The following is a 15,592-nucleotide window of genomic DNA, read 5'->3' as shown; positions in this document are numbered from 1 at the left end:
AAATTTTAATTCACCTGAATAGAAAGTCTAGAATCGAGGCCTCACTGTAGGAAAGCACAGAACTAGGAGAGAGAAGAAAAAAGCATTCAGATTAAGGTGGGGGGAGGTGGGCAAGGAGGAGCACAGCCAAGTAAGAAAGAGTTATCAGTAACAGCCTTAGCAGAAACCATGGTGCTTGCTGCCATTCACCCAGCTACCAGCAGAGGGAGCAACTCTTCAGCGAAAAGACAGGACTTGGAGAAATTGATCTGAAGACAGGAAAATCCACCTTGTCTACTTGTTTGAGGTCTATGTGCCAAACAATAAAGCAACTCTACAGGTACTGAGAGAGGTATCATTTACTATTTACAATTACTTTCAAGAGCTCACAACCGATGGCGAGCTATTGCCAGAAACTATGCTCGCGTACTTCCTGAAGGTCTAAGGTTGGGCCTCGTTTTCTAACTTTTACCTCAAAGGACTCCTGAACGGGCAAGGACGGTGCCAGCGTTCAGATTCTTACCTTCAGCAGCTCATCCTCACCGGCATCTGGGAACTTCTCATGTAACGAGTCCTTCAGCACCTTGGCAATGAAGCGCATGCCGTAACTGTGGGATGGACAAAACTTAATGAGAGCAGCTGGGGAGCAGAAGGGCAGTAACACAGGACCTATGTGGGTCAGAACTGATGGCACTCACGGGATTTTGTCCACAGAGCTAATGATGGCTGAGAGGAACTTGTCCGTCACCGCCCGCATGTTCCTGATGGAGTTGTCTAGCCGTGTCTTGACCTCTTCATGAGCCAAAGCCTGCTCAGGGGTCACATCATAGGGTAGTTTGCTAGGAAAGCAAAAATCATCCCCAAATGCGTTAGACCAACAGCCAGGAGCAGCCTGAGGCAGGACTGTGTCTTTCATAGACCCAGAGAGATCAGGTGAAGCTGCTCATGCTCATAGAGCTGATAAATAGTGGGGCCAGAATTTGAACCCAGGTCCTAGCCGTGAACTGAGTGTCTAGAACTATGTGCCATGCACTATGATATGCCCTTAGGGTAAAAAAAAAAAAAAAACAAAGGGTATGAGACACGACAGCTTCCCGAGTCTCTTAGTTTGGTGGGAGACACACACCAACAGGAAGGGACACCTGAACTCAGGAAAACGGGAGAAAAACTTGTCTTCCAGGAAAGAAGATCAAATGCAAAGCAAAGGAAGAGAAGGAGAAGTGAGCAGGTGAAGAGAGTCCAGGTTGTGGAGGGCGCTGTACATAATATACGTAACACTAAGAGGTCTGCACTTTCCTAGAAGTCACCGAGGGCCATTGAAAGACAGGCGATCTGAATTTGAGGAAGATTTCTCTGACCCACCGTGAAGAATGAATTAAAGATGGACAGCCACTGATGAAAGAGATGGGTTAGTGCCACAGCCCGATCAAGAAATCATGAGGTCATGAGCAAGGAGGCAGCAGTGCAGACCAAGGGAACAGATATGAGAGATACTAGGGAGACACAACCAGTGGCACCCGGTGACGTCCTAGGTACTGGTGAAGGAAGTGACAGTTACATATAGGAACTGGAGCCTGAGGAGCTGACAAGATCCCTCAGGGGAGGGCACCGAGTCCGAACAAAGCGGCAGGAAAATAGACGTGCTAGGCTTAACTGGGAAGGACAGGAGGGGCTGAAAGACAAAAGAATTAAATGTGGGAGTCAAGGTCCCGGTGCCGTCAGTGAGGTCAAAGGGTAGTAATGATTGTCCTGGATTATATGGGTGGTCTATATCCAATCCCAAGTGTCCTAACAAGAGAGAGGCAGGGGCAGATTTGGTACACACGGAAGAGGAGGCCACGTGACCGCAGGGGTAGACCACAGCGATCCGTCCGGCCACAAGTCAAGGATGGCAACAGCCACTGGAAACTGAAGAGACAGGAAACGGATTTCCCACCAGAGCGGCCAGGGGGAGCACACCCCTGCCGACACCCTGCTTTCAGCCCACAGATATGGATTTTGGATTTCTGGTCTCCAGAACCACTAGGGAATGAATACATTTCTGTCATTTTAAGCCACTAAGTTTGTAGGAATTTGTCACAGGAGCAATAACAAACAGATACAAGCATATAGGGATACAACACCATTTGTCAAATTGTGGCTGAATTACAAATATAAATAGACTACCAACAAAAGAATTGAGCAAAAATCAATAAAAACCATTGTGTTTGAAACAACTGGCTATGTGGAATTTATATGAGTATCGTAGGTTTTATTATTTGTAAATTATATGTTCTATACATCTTTTATATCAGTAAAATTTGTAACTTTATGTGCAGATGACATTTATAAAACGTAGTAATGAGCAAACGGAATAAAGGTGCTCGACACAATGAGTGTGGGCAGAGAAGAGAATATTAAATTTCTGAGATTTCAAAGGCGAACACTCCCAAGAGGGGCAAGGTCCCAGCCTGCTACATATTTGGCCGAAGCTCAAGGATCCATGAGACCTGCAGACAGGACGGGCTCCCACTGCACCTTTATACCCCCCAGTTAGCAGCAGCACAAAAGTATGTTGAAATCAATTTCCATTTTTGGAAAAACAAAATAAGACACCAGTTTCTCCCAGGTACTCACAAGGGAAAAACCCTCAGACATGCCTCGTGGAGCTCTGACCTGAAATGGACTGCCTCCTGCACTGTGAGAAGGGGTAGCTCAGTACCCCCAAGCCAGTGTCCACGGGGCTGTCCTCTAGGGGTGGCCTGTCCTCTAGGGGTGGCCCGAGCGGCAGGCAAAGCTTCCCAGTCCAGTCCTATGGTCGGCCAACCACATTCCAAGACTTGAGCCTCAGGTGCAAAGGGCCAAACACAAATGGACTTTTCATCACACCCAGCAATAACTTGCCTCCTGGTGACAGACTGGCACAGTACTGAGACACAGATCAGGTGCCAAATGATCCCAATAGGGGATAAGCCCTTTCTCGGAGTCAGCAAAGCGTTCAGTTCTCTATCCAGAGCGCACCTTCCTCTCTGCCTGGGGGCCAGGTCCCCGGAAAGTAGTGGCATACCGAGCAGCACCATTCAAAGTGCGAGCTGGTGCCAGTGTACAAATCAGTCCAAGAAGGGAAGGAGCCTGGGCCAGGATATAATCGACACACTGCTCCCCTCACTGAGGAAGTCTGGCTAGGAAAAACACCGGCTGAACTAAACAGTGTGCTGAGAGAGAGCCATAGGTGCTTTCCGGTTTCTGGTCCACAGACCACACTCCCGATAGCGAGGATACAGACAGCCACTCCTAAGCTCCAGAGATCTTTGCACACAATCTAACCTGACTCCACGACCACCAGGAAGAAGCACCCTGGACCAAACTGCTCACCCAAACCAGATAAAACCAGAAACATGCTACCTCTCTGAACTGTACTTTTCCAGCATTACCCACATTCTACTGGCACACCTTTCTTTGGAGGCATTGCTGTTGGTGGTCAAACTACTGCCCCAGCAGAGAAGTCCCCTGAGTTACGTTGACATAGCTAGTCCAGCCCACTCCCAGTACTCCAAGGCAGCCCCACGCCAAGCTCCCCACTTTAACCAGACCCACTGATCTCCCTCAGATAAGGCGTCCCATCTGACTGCATCTCTAGTCCCAGACCCTCAAGCTCCTTCCACCTCAGAGCGTTCAGATGTGAATACTCTGCAGCCAGCTCTCGGCAAGACTGACATGATCTTAACCTTTAGGCCTGAGCTAAGTGAAATTTCACCTTCTCAGAGAGGCTTTCCCCAACCACTCTACCCAAGTTAGCTCTGTCCTGTACCCTCCATTATAGTTGAATGTAATGTAAAACTCTCAATTTGTGATTTCACTTCTATGTACCTGTCTCTCCCACACAATAACAATGAACAGAGGGCAGAGAGCTTGCCTGTTTCATCCATTATTGTGTGTATGTCTAACACAGTGCCTGGCACATAGCAAGCACTCAGTAAATATTTGCCAAATAAGTGAATCAATTATGAGGTCAACATTTTAAGAAGTTTCTAGGGAAAAACTACTTGAATAATTATCAGTTTATAAATCAAAAGTTAGCTGCTTAAAAAAACAAAATAATGGAAAAAAAGAAAAAGGTGTTATGGTTACCATACCTTGCCTCTCCTGTCTGAGACTCCATCTGATTAACCCAAGATTTGTATATATCCACAGGGTCAGTTTTGATGTTGAGAGATTTGTCATCCATAATCTCCTTCACAACAGGGGCCAAGATCTGTCGTAGGGCGTTCTGGCCCCGGGCACCTCTGTTGAAACTCACAACCATCTTAATAACTGTAGGATTTCCTGTCACGATCTCCTGAATCTGATCTACTTTTGACCTATAAAACATCAAATACAAATTCATTTTAAAATAATCACAGACTTTATCAATGTAAAGATTGAGTTCCTACTTAGAGACCCCATCTCCTAGAAAAAGAAATAGTTGGAAGGAAAGAGGTATGTGCTCTTTCTCTAGAAACATTTACTGACACTGACCTAAACCCAGGACAGCCTGCTGCTTGCAAACTCAATCGTGGGAACATGAACGGGTACTTTTTTAGATAAAAATGTGAAATCTTCATGTTCGGATCAGCTTTTAAAAAATCACATCTTAATATAAAATCATCCGGGGTGCCCAGGTGGCTCAGTCGGTTGAGCATCCAACTTCGGCTCAGGTCATGATCTCATGGTTCATGGGATTGAGCCCCACGTTGGGCTCCATGCTGACAACTCAGAGCCTGGAGCCTACGTGGGATTCTGTGTCTCCCTCTCCATCTGCCCCTTCCCCACTTGCACTGTTTCTCTCTCTCTCTCAAAAATAAACATTAAAAAAAATTTTTTTAATATAGAATCTTCCTAAAATCACTTTAGCAAATCTCTTATTCTACCACTTCCTCAAAGCAGCAACACTTTATATTAGTGACTTAAAAAGGAGAACCTTCTCGAGGCGCCTAGGTGGCTCTGTTGGTTAAGCATCTGCCTCTTACTCTTGGTTTTGGCTCAGGTCATGATCTCATGGTTTGTGAGTTGAAACTCTACATCAGGCTCTGTGCTGACAGCGCGGAGCCTGCTTGGGATCCTCTCTCCCTCTCTCTCTCTGCCCTTCTGCTCACACTCTTTCTTTCTCAAGATAAACTTTAAAAAAAAGCGGGGGTCGGGGGAGCTTCTCTGGAGTATTTCACACAGATCATAATGTTAACTGAGTTCAAAGCAAAGGTACGGGGAGGCCTGAATCCCAAAGTATGAGTGTGGATGGCAGTGGGACAGGGTTCCATGCCCAGCAGCAGTCTGTTCATACTTGATCTCCTCCTGGAGGGCTGTCTTAAAGAGCCGTAAGAGCAGGTACTCCTCTCGCTGGTTGGACGCATAGTTGTACAGGGTGAAGATTACAGAGTCCATGAACTTGGTGGACTTATTCTGGGGCATCTGAAAGATCAGCTTCGCCAAATAGGTGGGGTTGGTCTGAAATAAAACCAAGAGATAAGTAATCTCTAGATAATATAAAGGCTGACACAAATATTCATGTTCTTTTAAACTTAAAGGTTTAGAGTGTGCATAAGGAACAAAGAAGACAGCCTTTTGCTCACCCCTCAGTAGAAATGAGAAATACTCTGAGATTTATGGCTAAGGTTTTCGTGTGGGAAAGTAAGCCAAAGCCTACAATACCAACTCCAGGAACCACTCACCTGTAATAAATAAAACAGATGTTGATAAGCTTCCAGTTTCTCTCTCTTCTCCTTGCTCAAAGCCTTGAGACCTCCTTTCTGCTTATTTAGCATCATCATATCAGATAACTGTTCTTTATTTTTTTTAGTAAGTTTTTTACTGTGGGAAACCACATCCTGTAAACAAAAACATACATGTAAATCAAAAAACTAAAGCCCCCAAAACACTTACAGGAAGGTCTGCTGCATTGGCAGATGCCATCAACTATTTTAGAATCACGACACTGTACCCTGCTTTCATCACACCAGTCAATCTACTCCTACCTCCACCTCCCTATTAACCTACACCATAGGGGCACCTGGAAGGCTCAGTCAGTAGAGCCTGCGACTCTTGTTCTTGGGATCGTGAGTTCAAGCCCCATGTTGGGTGTGGAGATTACTTAAAATCTCAAAAGAAAAGAAAAGAAAAGAAAGGAAAAGAAAAGAAAAGAAAAGAAAAGAAAAGAGAAAAGAAAAGAAGAGAAGAGAAGAGAAGAGAAGAAAAGAACCTGAGCCATAAAAATATCCACTGGCTCAGGAAACCCAACATCTGGGAATTTTTTTTTTTTATCTTTATTTTTAATTTTGAAGGAGAGAGAAACAGAGCATGAGCTGGGGCGGGGGGGGGGGGGGGAGGCAGCGAGAGAAGGGGAGACAGAATCAAAAGCAGGCTTCAGGCTCTGAGCTGTCACACAGAGCCCAACCTGGGACTCAAACCCATGAGCCATAAGATCATGACCTGAGCTGAAGTCGGATGCTTAACCGACTGAGCCACCCAGGCGCCCCTCTGGGAATCTATCTTAAAGGAAAGCATTAAATACCATAAAGCTACGTATTCACGGAGACATTAACTGTAAGGTTATTTGTACTACAAACTAGAAAAACAACCTAAATGTTAAATAGCTGTTGCCATTAAAAATATTTATGATGGGGTGCTTGGGTGGCTCAGTTAGTTGAGCATCTGACTTTGACTTAGGTCATGATCTCACAGTTTGTGAGTTTGTGCCCCACACTGGGCTTGCTGCTGTCAGCACAGAGCCCACTTTGGCTCCTCTGCCCCCTCACTCACTGCCACTCCTTCACTCGCTCTCTCCCTCTCTCTCAAAAATAAAACATTTTAAGGGCACCCAGGTGGCTCAGTTGGTTAACCGTCTAACTTTGGCTCAGGTCATGATCTCACAGTTCTGGAGTTCGAGCCCCATGTCGGGCTCTGTGCTGACAGCTCAGATCCTGGAGCCTGTTTCAGATTCTGTGTCTCTAGCTCTCTGACCCTCCCCAACTCACGCTCTTTCCCTCTCCCTGTCTCTCTCTCTCTCCCTCAAAAATAAACATTGAAAAAATTATTTTAAATAAACATTAAAAAATTATTTATGACTACTTATCACATGGGAAGCACCTTATGCTCTAATATTAAGTGAAAATGTAGGATACAAAATGATTACTGGGTGGTGGAATCATGGGATGGTTTTTATCTTCTTTTCTCTATTTAAATTCTGCTAAAGAATTATTTCATTTCTCATATTACTTTAAAGAATGTATGGCATTGGCTGAGAAGAAAGCCAGCGCCCACCCTTCTGCAGGTCAGAATGGGGGAGGCAGGGGGGGCAAGGCCATGGATGGCGCTGGGCCTACCTGCAGTGTGATTTTATTCTTCACGAGCAGCCCGATTTTGATATCCATGAGATTGAGGTCATTCTCCAGCTGCTGGTTAGAACGAATGAGGGTAATGACCTCTTCTCGCATCTTCATCAGATCGAGCTCCTCCTGGAAATCCTGGTCACTTTGGTCAAGCAGGTGCACAAATTTTCGGACCACAATCATAGGAGGATCCTCAGCATTGACTGACAGAAAGAAAATATGTGTCAGACACAGGACAGATTTACCAGCAAAAGTTCTAAATCTTGAGGAAATGTCAGCATTGTTTGGAAAAAACGACTCTATTCACACTGAAGTTATTTATTTGTGAGATGTGCAAGGACAGTGTTCTTGGTCATGCTACCGCTACGCCATGACAGAGGCTGACACAGCAAGCAACAAAACATCGAGCTACGGGGTTAGCAAAGGGGCTTACGTCACAAGCAGCACCCCACCCCCAAGCCTTGCCTGTAAGACCAGAAAAGAGATCCGCGGAGAATACCCAGAACCCGATGGCTCTCAACCACTGCCTCAACTCTTGTCTGCTGAGCACAGTTACTCACTGAGAGTCTTGTAGTCATCACGAGCTTTGTTTGCCCGAATAAAAGCCTGGATTTTGATAATGTCATTTATCTAAGGAACAAAGAAGAAGAAATTCCTTTGTTCGCTTGTCCACCAATAATACAGCAAAACTAATTCTACCGGTCCTCACACCAAGGATACTCACGTGGTCTTGGAAATACTGCAGGCGATCTCTATAGCGCTTTCTGGCCTGGTGCATCCTTGCCAGGGACTGAATCTGTGGAAAAGAGATCCTGGAAATGAGAACAGTCCTTCTTCTCAACACATATCACTCATGCCCCACACTGAGAATCCCTGTCGGGCTACCATACCTTTACAACTTCATCTTTGTGGGCACGCAGGTAAGCTAAGCGATCTTGGTACGCCTTCTTCTGCTTGTATCCCCTCCACTGCGACTGAAACCATCAAACATTACAGTTGACATATTACTTCCCAAGGATCAGAGGATGTTAAAATCTCATCTTGATAGACTACCCGTGTGCGATTCACGATGAAGCTTTAAAAAGGCCCACGCCCTCCAGTGCTGGGGAATGAGGGTGTGGGTCGTGCCTCCGCCGGGACAGCACACGAACTTCCACGCTCTTAACGTTAGTGCACCACTTCACACCTTTGAAGGGCACCCCCACAGGTCCCCATACTGGCTCTTTACAACAAATCAGGTGAGGAAGAGAAGTTTTAGTATTCCCATCTACGGACAAGGAAATAAACTCAGCAGGGTTCACCACTACCGGAAATGCTGGGGCCTTAACTCGTAATTCCGAATTCTTCCCAGGACACCAGGCTGCCCTGTCACTGTAGTAATACCACAGCTGTTTCCCTCAATGCTCAAATCTCACACAAAGGAACAGTGTTAGAAGATAATGAGGCGCCCAAGAACGGCTTTTGGACTGGACCGCTCACCCCTAAAACCACCCAGCACGTTCCGACCGTTCTGACTGTGGCAGTAACAAAGAGAAAATACTTGTCAAAAAAGGGAGAGACCAAGAAGAGGGTCAGGGGGCAAAAAACCCACTTGATCTCGAGAGCTGACCACTTATTACCCCTGCTGCAGAAGCCCACTTGCCATCTGTATAACAGACGCTGGGATACCTGAATGCAGGTGATGGCAGGGATTTGTTTCTTCAGGAAATTCATCCTGGATCGGAATTCCTGTCGAACCAAGTACCCGCGGCAACAAGCCTGCAGCTTGGTGATCAAGCCTTCGTTGGCTAGCCAAAGCTGTTCTCGGTTGTATGCAGCAGTCACCCCAGAGATGGAGCTCTGAAAAACATTTGGTCACAGGGGAAGACATACATAGGAGAAAATGGACACAAACTCTCATCCACAGCGTACACGCCAACCCTCACGGCTTTCTAAGTCTGTCCTAGATCTTTAAGTGGCAGTGGGAACGAAAGGCCAAGTTGTTCTCCCATCCAAAAAATAAAAGTCACAAACATACGATCTTGCTTCCTCCTATGGGATCTCCTTCACTCACTCACCCACCCAGCACTGACTGCCGGGAACTGTGCTTGCTAACAAGAGGACAGAGTGCAGGTGCTAACACAGGGCTGGGTACCAAGTCCCAGAGGCCCCTGGAATGCCAGAGCAGAGGAAGGACACCAGGGGAATGCCCAGATTGCAAATGGCTAGAAAGGTAGCCTGGAGGGTATGGACTGTGACCACAAGCAGAGAACCAGCAAACTTTCAAAAGAGGAATAAAGCCATCAGAGTTGTAAAAAATATTTATTTCAGTAAACTCTACACCCAATGTGGGGCTCAAACTCATGACCCCCAGATAAAGAGCCGCGTGCTCTTCCGACTGAGCCAGCCTGGCGCCCCCATCAGACTTATTTTTAGACAAGCAGCACTGTTATCAGAGGAGCTGGCAGGGCCGCGTGAGCGGGTGACTGAGGACACTGCTGCTGCGATGCAAGTGAGAGGTGGCCCGGCTCTGAGTGGGGGCAGCAGCAGCAGCAGGAACGATGAGGACACCTGGTGACCTGCCTAATCCACGTTCCCCTTCTCCTTGATCTTAGAGCCTCGGCATGTTTTCTCTGGCCAACAACATGTGCAGCTAAAAGACTACACGAGCTAGGGGTGTAGGCAGTGCATGTGGTGTTAGCAGTAGTCTGTGAAGACCTTTGGAAAAGTTCCTTAAGAGAGAGACAGAGAGGGGCACCTCGATGGCTCAGCCAGTTAAGCATCTAACTTCGGCTCAGGTCATGACCTGGCAGTCCGTGAGTTGGAGCCCCACGTTGGGCTCTGTGCTGATAGCTCGGAGCCTGGAGCCTGCTTTGAATTCTGTGTTCCCCTCTCTCTCTGCCCCTCCCCTGCTTGTGCTTGCTCGCTCTCTCAAAAATAAGCATTAAAAAAAAGAGAGAGAGACAGACAGACAGACAGCTGGCATCAGGCCTTTTTTGCTCTCTCTCCCTTCCTACTTCCTGCCTGAACTGGTAACGGGATGGCTGGAGCTCCAAGCCATCATTCCAGATGACAGGGTCCTTGAGAGTGGAAACCACGTGCTGAGAATGACAGAGGAGAAAGACAGACCTTGGGAACAGATGGCATGCTGGAGTCACCACACCTTTGCTGGACTACCTGACTCCAGAATTATTTTATGTGAGAAAAAAAACACTTTTTGGTTTTTGGGGTTTTTTTAAAGATTTTTTATTTTAGGGGCACCCGAGTGGCTCTGTCGGTTGAGCGTCTGACTTTGGCTCAGGTCATGATCTCATGGTTCGTGAGTTCAAGCCCTACAGCAGGCTGTCTGCTGTCAGCACAGAGCCCACTGGGGATCCTCTGTCCTCCTCTTCTCTGTGCCTCCCCTGCTTATTCTTTCTCTCTCTCTCAAAAAGATTTTTAAAAATGAACATTAAAGATTTTTTTATTTTTAAGTAACCTCTACACCCAACGCAGGGCTCAAACTCACAACCTGGAGATCAAGAGTCACACACTCTTCCAACTGAGCCAGCCAGGTACCCCTAAAATATACCTTTATTTACCATTTTTCTGTGAGACTATGTTAGAGGCGTCTGCTGGACTTCTGGATTGGAAATGGAAAGGTAGAGCAGGCGGTGAGGACTGCAGTCTGGAAGTACAAGACCTGAGGTTCACAAGCACAATGGAGAGAGCTGGAGCCACAGGCTCGAATGAGGCCATTGAGGAAGAACACGCAGACAAAGAGAAGGAAGCCAGTGGAATTCGGATGTGATTCAAGTGGAGGGACAGAAAAGGCAGCAGCAAGGGAGATAAAGACGGGCCCTCAGAAGTGGGAGAAGCAGAACAGAAGCGTAGTGAAGAAGCCCAGGGGGTTGTGAGTTCAAGGAAGAGAACGGAGTAAGAGGTCAAATACGAGGACAGCTCCTAACTGAACTCAGCAATGAAAAGGTTATCGATATGCTCTAAAGCTTTTACTAAAGTAAAAGCTGGACAGGAAACCGTATTGCTGTGAGCAAAGAAGTGAATGGTAATGGAGAATGAATTAGCGAGAGGCAGAATGACCTTCAGTCGGAAGGCATTCAGCAAGAAGAAACATGAAAAATTTATAGGCAAGGCCAAATCAGGAATATTCCATAGGCTTTAAAAATATTGTGGTTTTGTTTTGTTTTGTTTTACAGTGAAAAATGCCACGATTATGTATGCGGGCTCCTACTTAGGAGCATACCCCTAGACCAACGGCATCAGCATCACTGGGAGTTGGTCATAAATGCAGATTCTCAGGCCTCATCTCACACCCACAGAATCGGTATCCACTTTACCCAAGATCCCTGGGGAATTCCCGCCCGTCTCTCCCTCTCTCACTCACACACACTGAATTCAGAAAAGCACAGATCCAGGTTACATGTCAGAATAATCAGAACTGAGAGAGGAGAAGGAGTACAAGGTGTGTGAGGAACGGGGAGAATGAAATCAGGGACAGGATGAACAATAAGCTTTAGAAAAGAAACCAGATTCACTGAAAGTGCAGGAAATGGAGAGCGGGAGAATCCAATTTGATGGTCACTATGTTTTTGGGGTTTTTTTTAGGGAGGCTAGGTCATGCACTAAAGTGAAGCAACATCCCTCCTGGTTTAAAATTCTAGTTAGGTCCATCTACAAAACACTACATAGGCGTGTCTCTGTGGAGGTTAATGTTAATACAATATAATCATATGTAATATGATTATATATATATAACAACAATATATATAATAATCAAAGGCGCATGACTCAAAAAAAGTTAAGATGCAGTCTGGCCTCCTTAACACAACACGTTAGGGCTTTGAAACTTGACCTGACCTGCACCCCCACCCTGGCCACAGGCTGCTTAACGGGACGAGGACCACTCATCCTCCTGTAAAATGGCCCATGTTCCTCCGGTCCTCGATGCCTTTCCCCACACAGTCCTTTCCTCTTTTCCGCACCCGCTGAAATATTATCTGTGCCTTCTTTGTCCAGAGCACAATTAACTGCTTCTTTACGTAGCCTCTATGTTACTGTTTTTAGAGCATCCGCGTCTGTCTGCCTCCCCCTGCAGTCAGTACTCCGTTCCCAGCTGCGTGCACACACTGGGAACATCAGGAAGGGACAGTCTCTGATACAACTTTATATCCCACTCGACACAGAGTTCAAGGGATTTCATTACATTCCATCACGGTGAAATCATTAACAGAAAAGGTCAAACATCAGGGAGGTAAGAGGAGAACTTCAAACACAAGACAGAAACTCATTCTTCTGACAGGCGTTCTGAATAACAGGACCATTTCACTTTTTACACATGTAGATATACTAGTTATTCTACACAGGACCTGGGAAATACTGCCCAACAGAAACAGATGGCCTTTACCATCCTCTCTCTCCAGGAATCTTTGTGCCTGTTAATAAGTGTATCAGGGTGCCTGGCTGGCTCAGTCAGTACAGCGTCTGACTCTTGATTTTGAGATCGTGAATTCGAGCCCCATGTTGGGGGTTGAGATTAAAAAAAAAAAAAATTTTAAATCTGTAAAAGAAAATAATCAAATAAGGAGGGGGGAAAATATGTCTAACTATGACCTATAGGAGCTCAGAACATCTCCCTTCAATACCTTGTCCTCTCTAATGTTCGTTAGACAATTCCAATTTAATGAGCATGAGCTCAGAACCAAGTAATGTCACAAGTGCTCAACAGCTCATCAAGGACAAGATACGTGGCTCCTACACACAAGCACCACAAACTTAGCAGCTCACTTTAATAATTTTTAATGTTTATTTATTTTTGAGAGAGAGAGCATGAGCAGGGGAGGGGCAGAGAGAAAGGGAGGCACAGAACCCAAAGCAGGCTCCAGGCTCTGAGCTGCCAGCACAGAGCCCGATGAGGGGCTCAAACCCATGAACCGTGAGATCATGACCCGAGCCAAGGCCAGACGCTCAACCGACTGAGCCACCCAGGCGCCCCATCGGCTCACTTTAAAAACTAGAAGTAGACGGAGTGCCTGGATGGCTCAGTCGGTTAAACCTCCAACTTTGGCTCAGGTCATGATCTCACAATTCTTGAGCTCGAATCCTGCGTCAGGCTCTGTGCTGACAGCTCAGAGCCTGGAGCCTGCTTCAGATTCCACACCTCCCCCTCTCTATGCTCCTCTCCTGCTCATGCTCTTTCTCAAAAATAAACAAACATTAAAAAAAAATTTTTTTAATAATAAAAAAAATTTACTGCATTTAATGAGGAGTCAGAGCAACTATTCATTTTTTTTTCCCCCTGATCATCCAAGTTTTCTTTAGTGAGCACACAATTTATCTGACTTAATTCTACAATTCAGAGGTCTTACTAATTTAGGCCTTTAGTCATTCCCAACCACTAGAAAAAAAAAACAAAAAACAAAAAAAAAACTACTCCAAATAGTTCATTCCACAGCCTTAATTTCAGTCTAGGGCTTCTAACCACAGGCCCCATCTTCCTCACTAATATTCGCTCTAGAACACATTCTCTCAGCCTCTTCTCTTGGGAAGAAATGTGACCTACCTGGATCTCCTCCCGAGAAAGCTGCATTGAGTTCTGCACGAAGTCTGGGGGTTCCTCCCATCCTCCTTCCTGGGTCTCCAGGTTGTGGTAGTAATAGTATCCACCCTTCACCCAATGCTTCACCCATTTGCTATTGTTATCTCCTGACAGAAAATAAAGGAAAGATAAAAGAAACCCAGAGCCACACTTCCCACACTCCTATGTCTAAAACAGCAGGGTTATTCTGGCTGCATTAACAGTCTAAATAGAACCATTCCAAAACCCTGTTTCTTATATCTCTAAGAGTAAAGGGGCATCCTGAGTCCCTCCAAAATGATGGCTTTGTAATGTCTCAGCTCACTCATTTCAACGTCATAAAAAGAAAATATGAAGTCCAATTGTGGAACTAACCTTGACTAACTTTATTCCTTCTAAAGCCTGCATGTAAGAACTTGGCACATCAGAAAACTAATCTGATAAAAAGATTTGCAACCATTCAGCCTCTCCAGTTAATAAAAAAAAAAAAAAAAGGCCATGCAATGGGATGAAAAATCTTACCTTTATTCCCCCTCCCTCCTTCTGAAGATTAACTACTTTTAACTAGCATCTATTGGATTAGGTAATCAGAACTAATGACACCCTATGAAAGACAACTAGTCAAATATTTTGATCCTTCTTGCTTGCCTTTTCAGAAACTGACCTTTTTAACACAGCTGCCTTTGCAGGGGAGGGGGTGTTTTTTTGTTTTTTTAAATAGAGACATTACCTCCTCAGGGACTTTAAAACAAGCCTACCTTCCAAGCTTCTGGACTAAGACACCTTTCCCTACAGTTGCCCCCAGAGATTCCAGCTCTTCCTTTCAGGGCACAGATTTCTTTCCCAATAACTCACCTGCTGCCAGTTTTTTCTTCTTGGCCTCAGCAAGGTCACTCTGGTAAGTGTCACCACACTCAGGGATGACTCCATACAAGCCGACATCAGGGGAACGAAGGGCGCTCAGTGTTTTGCCAACATCACCACTGTCCACCGCCTCATTGATGGCATAGATTCCGAGGGCAACTATCCCAGAAGGCAAGGGTCACAAGAATAGTTCAGAAGTGTCTAAATGCGCACACTATGTCACCATGGCAGACTGTCCCCTGCCCCGCTCCGGCTCTCTATCAAGCTGGAAGACTGGGATAGGGGACACCGCACCACCCCCCACCCTCCACCCCGCCACAGAAACAGAAATAAAACACCCATACGTACACCTCTGTGCTTCCTGCGTGTCTTTGTTGGACTGCCAGATTCCACCTTGAATCTCATCCAACCATAACACCGCTGACTCATCCTGGGTTTCCTACACACCATTAAAGCAAAACAATATCAGAGTCATGACATTAGGGTACAAGAGATCAAGCGGACTTCTGAGACTCAATTAGAGGCAGAAGAAGTTCCAAACATACAAGACATATCGAACGGCCAACTGGAAGAGGCTGGGCATCGAAACCTGGTCAAAGCTTATGAGACATGCCTCAGATACAGGGGACGGATTACATGAACATGGATGCAAGGGGCTCAGGAAGTCACGAGCAGCTAGGAGCGGCAAAGGACCAAACTGGGAAGGGACCTGGGACTTCGTTAGTCCGACGAGGGCCACGGCACGAATAGGAACATGTGGTACTTTTTTAGAAGGCCCCTTTGACATCAATATTGAAAGGAAGTTAATATTCTCTATGACTGCTGTTTTTAAGATTGCCAGACTTCACCACAG

At 45.9% G+C, this 15,592-nt stretch overlaps 1 protein-coding gene across 1 annotated transcript in view; it reads right to left on the bottom strand.

Moving 5' to 3' along the window:
• Window positions 1-15,592, bottom strand: part of IQGAP1 (IQ motif containing GTPase activating protein 1) — a 100,132-nt gene that overhangs the window by 17,330 nt on the left and 67,210 nt on the right. Inside the window, exons 16-28 of the mRNA XM_027068142.2 lie at window positions 15,088-15,178; window positions 14,731-14,898; window positions 13,861-14,003; window positions 8,991-9,161; window positions 8,213-8,296; window positions 8,047-8,118; window positions 7,883-7,952; window positions 7,317-7,525; window positions 5,667-5,822; window positions 5,279-5,442; window positions 4,095-4,319; window positions 678-818; window positions 503-587 (exon numbers count right to left, since the gene is read on the bottom strand). Of these exons, the coding sequence (XP_026923943.2) occupies window positions 503-587; window positions 678-818; window positions 4,095-4,319; window positions 5,279-5,442; window positions 5,667-5,822; window positions 7,317-7,525; window positions 7,883-7,952; window positions 8,047-8,118; window positions 8,213-8,296; window positions 8,991-9,161; window positions 13,861-14,003; window positions 14,731-14,898; window positions 15,088-15,178 (1,779 nt within the window). The remainder of the gene's footprint in view (window positions 1-502; window positions 588-677; window positions 819-4,094; window positions 4,320-5,278; window positions 5,443-5,666; window positions 5,823-7,316; window positions 7,526-7,882; window positions 7,953-8,046; window positions 8,119-8,212; window positions 8,297-8,990; window positions 9,162-13,860; window positions 14,004-14,730; window positions 14,899-15,087; window positions 15,179-15,592) is intronic.

The sequence above is a fragment of the Acinonyx jubatus genome, chromosome B3, assembly GCF_027475565.1.
Source record: "Acinonyx jubatus isolate Ajub_Pintada_27869175 chromosome B3, VMU_Ajub_asm_v1.0, whole genome shotgun sequence".
NCBI lineage: Eukaryota > Metazoa > Chordata > Mammalia > Carnivora > Felidae > Acinonyx > Acinonyx jubatus.
This window is presented reverse-complemented; position numbering and strand designations above follow the sequence as displayed.